General features: G+C 70.5%; 1 protein-coding gene across 2 annotated transcripts; it reads left to right on the top strand.

Annotated features, from left to right (window-relative positions):
• The first annotated feature begins 252 nt into the window (after positions 1-252).
• NR4A1 (nuclear receptor subfamily 4 group A member 1) lies at positions 253-5583 on the top strand. Of its 2 annotated transcripts, none has more exons than XM_035313328.1 (7): positions 253-415; positions 2905-3671; positions 3960-4089; positions 4189-4340; positions 4425-4627; positions 4706-4884; positions 4976-5583. In XM_035313328.1, the coding sequence occupies exons 2-7, from the start codon at positions 2907-2909 to the stop codon at positions 5224-5226; spliced, it is 1680 nt and encodes a 559-aa protein (XP_035169219.1). In that variant the 5' UTR covers positions 253-415; positions 2905-2906; the 3' UTR covers positions 5227-5583. The 2 variants fall into 2 exon arrangements, with proteins under 2 accessions (XP_035169219.1, XP_035169220.1); XM_035313329.1 differs by having other exon boundaries at positions 368-521.
• Positions 5584-6017: the final 434 nt, after the last annotated feature.

Below are 6017 nucleotides of genomic sequence, written 5' to 3'. Positions count from 1 at the left end.
TGAGCGTACCGGCACCGGCAAAACACCGGGGCTACCGCACCGGGACGGCACGGGGAATACCGGGACCGGGCACACGGGCGGCGGTCCCGGGAGCCCCGGAGAGGGAAGGGGAAGGAGGGGGAGGGGAGGGAAGCAGGGGGCGCCCGAGCTATTTTTAGCCGGGGCCGCGCAGGGATATTTTTAGCTCGGGCGCCGAGGTTGCGTCAATGGAACCCCGCGTGCGTCACGGCCGCGCCCCCGCCGGAACCGCCCCCCCGCTCCTTCTACGGTGCCGCCGTGCGTCACGGGCCCGCGCACCGCCCCGCGCGTCACCGAGCGCTTAAGAGAAAGTAGTGGCGGGGCCCGAGCCCGGCGGAGCGACCGGCAGCGGCAGCAGAACGGCACCGGAGCGCCGCGCCCCGGCACCCGGGTACGGGTTGGGAGGCACCGGGAGGATGCTCCGGGGTGGGGGTGGGAGGACCGGGATGGAGAGTTCCCGGTGGAAACGGGGAGGAGGGAGGGGGCGGTGCGCGCTCGGCAAGGTGCGTGGGGTTGGGGTGGTCCGAAGGCACCGGGGGGGTCCCGGGGGGATGGGGGGACGAGGGGAGCGCGGGGTCGGCCGGTACGCGTCCGGTAAGGTGCGCGGGGAGCGGGGTGCCGGGGGTTCAGGGGGCACCGGGGGACGGAGCTCCCCGCCAGCACCGCCGGTAACGGGGTCAGGGCAACGCCGAGCAAGGAGCGTGGAGAGCCGGTGGTCCGGGGGGAGTCGGGGAAAGGGACCGGGTGGCGTGCGGGATGCCCGGGCACGGGCAGTCCCGGTGTCACCGAGGAGAGCCGCGACTGAGGCTGCCCCGGCAGCACCGGGGAGCGCTGGGAGCCAGCGGTGGCGCGGGCAGACGGAGCGAGGGGTCCCGCCGGCACCAAGGCGGCCGGGCTCCGTGCAAGGTGCGCGGGGTTGGAGAGCTCCGGTGACACCGGGTCAGAGCCGGGGCTGAGCGGCCCCGGGGCGCTCCGTGCGGCTCTGCGGGGGGAGCCGGGCATCGGCGGGACTGCATTTCTCGGGACTGCCCCAGGCCGGCGTGGCACCGCGGGGCCGGGACACGGCTGCTCCCCGCGCCCCCCACCTCCGCCTGCAGCCGAGGGGGGCAAAGCCCCAGCCCCGGTGCTGCCTTCCCGGTGGAACGGTGCAGGCAGCACCGTGAGGGGCCTGGCAGGGGCTGCACCGTGGCAGAAGGCAGCAGGTGCCGAGGGGAGGTGGGCAGCGCTCCCCCCTGTGCCGCCAGCTGCTCTCGCCCGCCCGCAGCCCAGGGCTCGGTGCCAGGGGCTGCCACCAGCCTGCGTTGGCAGCGGGCTCCGGGCACGGCTCTGGGCAGCTTCCCGCACCCACGGGGAACGAGGAACCTGCAATTAATGCCCGGGCAGCGCTCACTGCCTCGAGCTGCGGGGGCTGCTGCAGAAATCTGGGCACCCACTGCACCTCGTCCCTGGGGGATTTCGTGCTGGGGACCCCGAACGCCACGGGCAGGCAAAGGCACGAGGGTTTGAATAGGCAAAAGGAGAGGAAGCGGCAGCTGCGCCAAGCGCTGCCCGCTGCCGCTGGACAAAACCCATGCGGGGTTTGTAGGAACGGGCTGGAGGTTTGCATGGAGCAGCGGGTGGGCAGCAATTTGCAGCCAGGATTTGCATGGCACCGAGCTGCTGGCAGAGCCGCCGTGGCCCCGGCACCGTGCCCTGCAGCCGTGCCCAGGGCCGCGTGGCAGGAGGCAGCCGGTGCTCACCGGCCCCTTGGAAAAATCTGCACCGTGGGAGCTCTTGGCGCTTCCCTACATCGGCCTGGTCCCGTTGGTGGAAAGGTGCCACGGGGGGGGGGGGGGGGGACCGCGCATGTCTGCCCGGTAAATCCCAGTGTGGCTCGGTCCCAGGAGGCCGAAGCCTCTATTTTGGGAGCACGGGACAGTCAGCCCACAGGGGGAGGTGGCACTCGGCGGGGGACACTTTGTGTCTGTGTGGCACGCCAGCCACGATCCCCCTCAGCCCTGACAGATGGGGACGAACCCCACCATGGCACGGGGACACCGGGAGCAGGCTGGGGCCGGTGCCACCAAGGGGGTAGCAGGGCTGGGCCCACGCAGGGTATTTTTAACTGGCTCCCCGGGTGGGTGTCAGCTTTCTGGACGGCGCAGTGCGAGAGCTGCAGGAACTTGGCTGGGGGTGGCCATCGGGCAAACTGGCACGGCGCTGTGCCGGGGCTCCGGCCCGCGGCCTCGGTGCCAGGCGCGGTGTGACCTTTAAAGGTCTGCGAGATGAATTACATTATCATCTTGCCATGAGGGTCACCACTGTCTTGGCTTTCAGCTGGACCTGAGACTCCTGTTACGTGTTTCTGCGGCCGCGGGGCTGGATCCGGCCACCTGTGCTCCCATGCTGGGGGCTCCTTGCCCCCACGCAATGGCTCCAGCCGCAGCCTGCCCTGGGCTGCGTTTGCTGTTCCACTGAGCTCCAAAACGGCTCCCGGGGGAGCCGAGCGCCCCGGTTTAGCCTCGTCTCAGGGCCAGCTTCAGCCCCCCCCCCCCAGCCCAAAGACCGGCTTCCCTCAGCCAGACCGGGAGCTCGGGAATCCGCCGGCCGCATTCCTCCCTCCTTCCCTTTCGTCGGCTTTGCTAACCCAGCGTTTTGGGGAATGTCCTTTGCTCCCATTGGCTGCGGCGTGACCTTTCCTGGGGACAACAGCGGCTGCCACAGGGCCCTGGGCTTGCGAGGGGGATGCCTTGGCACGCACCAAGCCCAGCGCCGTGGCTCTCACCCCTCTCCATCCCTTGGCACAGGGTCCCCGGGGCAGGCGGGTGGGCGCGGGCAGCAGGGTGGGCGCAGCAGCAGGGTGGGCACGGCAGCAGGGTCCCCGCTGACTCCCCGCTCTCCCCGCAGAGATGCCCTGCATCCAGGCGCAGTATGGCACGGCCAGCGCTGGCCCCTGTGAGCGCTGCCCCACCGAGCTGCTGAGCCCCGACGGCGGCCGCTTCCCCATGGAGGTGGCCGGTGCCGACCTGGCGGCCGCTCCCGCCCTGCCCAGCTTCAGCACCTTCATGGAGAGCTACGCCGGAGAGTTCGACGCCTTCCTCTACCAGCTGCCGGCCAGCAGCCAGCCCGCTGCCTTCAAGCTGGAGGACTTCCAGGTGTACGGCTGCTACCCCGGCGCCTTCGGGCAGCCCGAGGAGACCCTCTCCTCCAGCGGTTCGGACTGTTACGGCAGCCCCTGTTCCGTCCCCTCGCCGGCCACGCCGGGCTTCCAGGCGCCCCAGATGCCAGGCTGGGAGGGCTCCTTCGGGGCGTACTCGCCGCCGCCGAGCTACGAGGGCGGGCGGCCCTGGGCTGAGCCAGCAAAGGGCGGCACGGCGCAGCCCCCCTTCTTCGCCTTCGGGCCCCCGGCCCCCAGCCCCGGTGGCTCCCCCGGGCCCTTGAAGGACCCACGCCTGCTGGACACAGACGCCTTTGCGCTGCCCCAGGGCTCCCCGGGGGCTTTCTCCGGGCTGCCTCTGGCCCCCACCTCGCCACTGCTGGAGGGGCCCACGTTGGCCCCTGCGAAGACGCGCAGCCCCGGGGCGGGCGAGGGACGCTGCGCCGTCTGCGGGGACAACGCCTCCTGCCAGCACTACGGCGTGCGCACCTGCGAGGGCTGCAAGGGTTTCTTCAAGGTAAGAAACGCCATGAGCGATATTCCGACCGCGCCTCGCAGCAGCGGGAGAACGCTGCGATGCATCCCCAGGCATGGGTCACCCAGAGAGGGACCGGGCAGGGAGAGCGGCCCAAGCTCTGGTGTCCCCAGCCCCGGTGTCTCGGTGGCACAGCGGGTCCCCCCCCGCTCCCCCCTTGCAGCTTTGGAGCCGGATGCGGGGCCGGAGCGGGCGGCAGAGGACAGAAGGGCTTTTGTTCGGTGGCTCCGCGCCCCGGGCTGAGCTCGCTCGCTCCTTCCCCGCCCGCAGCGCACGGTGCAGAAGAACGCCAAGTACATCTGCCTGGCCAACAAGGACTGCCCCGTGGACAAGAGGCGGAGGAACCGCTGCCAGTTCTGCCGCTTCCAGAAGTGCCTGGCCGTGGGCATGGTCAAAGAAGGTACCAGGGTTGGGGGGGTGTGCGGGGGGCACAGCTTGGGAGGAGCCCCAGACCCCGGCTGAGGACGCCCGCGCTCATCGCACGTCCTGCTGCCCGCAGTGGTCCGGACCGACAGCCTGAAGGGTCGCCGCGGCCGCCTGCCCTCCAAGCCCAAGCAGCCTCCGGACGCTTCCCCCGTCAGCCTCATCACCTCCCTGGTGCGGGCACACATCGACTCCGTCCCCAGCGCCACCAAGCTCGACTACTCCAAGGTAGGGCCGGTGCCACCCCCGTGCCACCACGAGCTCTCCCCGGGGCCTGATCCTGACCACCCCGTCCCCATCCCATCCCGGCAGTTCCAGGAGGCGGCGCCGTGCCAGTTCGAGAAGGAGGACTCGGTGGACGTGCAGCAGTTCTACGACCTCCTCACCGGCTCCATGGACGTCATCCGCAAGTGGGCTGAGAAGATCCAGGGCTTCGCCGAGCTGCCCAAGGAGGACCAGGACCTGTTGCTGGAGTCGGCCTTCCTGGAGCTCTTCATCCTGCGCCTGGCGTACCGGTGAGCCGCGGCACGGTGCGGGGCGGCGGGGACGTTTGGGGCCGTGCCGGGGGGGTGACGCTCAGGCTGTGCCCGCAGCTCCAGGCCGGAGGAAGGCAAGCTCATCTTCTGCAACGGCGTGGTGCTGCACCGGCTGCAGTGCGTGCGGGGCTTCGGCGAGTGGATCGACGCCATCCTCGAGTTCTCCCAGAGCCTGCACCGCATGAGCGTGGACGTGCCCTCCTTCTCCTGCCTCGCCGCCCTCGTCATCATCACAGGTGAGGCAGGACGGGATCGCCCTCAACCCCCCCCCTCCCACCGCCAGCATCCCCCCCCCTCCCGCAGTCCTCACGCCTTGTCCCTGCGCAGATCGCCACGGGCTGAAGGAGCCGAAACGGGTGGAGGAGCTGCAGAACCGCATCGTGGGCTGCCTCAAGGACCACGTGGCGGCGGGCGAGCCGGGCCGTCCCGGCTGCCTCTCCAAGCTGCTGGGCAAGCTGCCTGAGCTGCGCACCCTCTGCACCCAGGGGCTGCAGCGCATCTTCTACCTGAAGCTCGAGGACCTGGTGCCGCCGCCGCCCATCGTCGACAAGATCTTCATGGACACGCTGCCCTTCTGAGCGCCCCCAGGGGCTGCCACCGGCCCCTGGCTCACGCTCCCCCTTGCCCACCCCCACCCCGGGGATCACCCGGGGGTCCCCCTGGGGATGGGCAGGTCCCCTTGGGGTCCCCCCCCGGGTCCCCCCATGTGCCTTCACGGCGCCGGCAGCCTAAGGCCAGCCGGCGCGGTGCTCCCTGTACAAACGCCCGTGTTGTAAATACCGAGAGGCCGGATCCTGTACATAGCAGGGGGGGGCAGGGAGGGGGCTTCAGGCCGGCACCCACCGGACCCCCCCAGCCTCTGCCTGCTCCCCTTCTTTTTTCTGTTTCTTTTGGCCTTTTTCTGTATATAAACTTGTACGTACAAACCCACGGCACCAACCCCCCACATTTATATTTGTGCACCCCCCCGCCCCCCAGGGCTCTTTCACCCTCTCTCCCCGCCCCCAAGTAATTAATATATTCTATATTTAATATATCAAAATCTGGACGAGTGCTGCCCGCTGCCGCTCCGTGAGCCGGGACGGGGCTCCGGTGTCGGGGACAGCCGGGGGGGTGTCGGGGACAGCCGGGGCGCCGCGGCCACACGTCGCCCACGCCGCGGCCCCGCTGCCCTTGAACCGTCACTCACCCCCGTGGCGGCGGCTGCCACGGCCCCGCACCTGTCGCCCGCCTGATTTATCCTCCCCAAAATAACCCGGGAAGCGTGACCGCCAGCCCCCAGGGGCGCAGGGACGAGGCTGCGGGGACGGTGCCAGGAGGGGACGTTCTGGGGGCAGGGTGCCGGGGGGGGGGGGGGGGGGGGGGGGGG

The sequence above is a fragment of the Oxyura jamaicensis genome (genome assembly GCF_011077185.1).
Source record: "Oxyura jamaicensis isolate SHBP4307 breed ruddy duck chromosome 33 unlocalized genomic scaffold, BPBGC_Ojam_1.0 oxy33_random_OJ72932, whole genome shotgun sequence".
NCBI lineage: Eukaryota > Metazoa > Chordata > Aves > Anseriformes > Anatidae > Oxyura > Oxyura jamaicensis.
The sequence above is the reverse complement of the archived record's forward strand: the minus strand, read 5'-3'. Positions and strand labels throughout refer to the sequence as shown.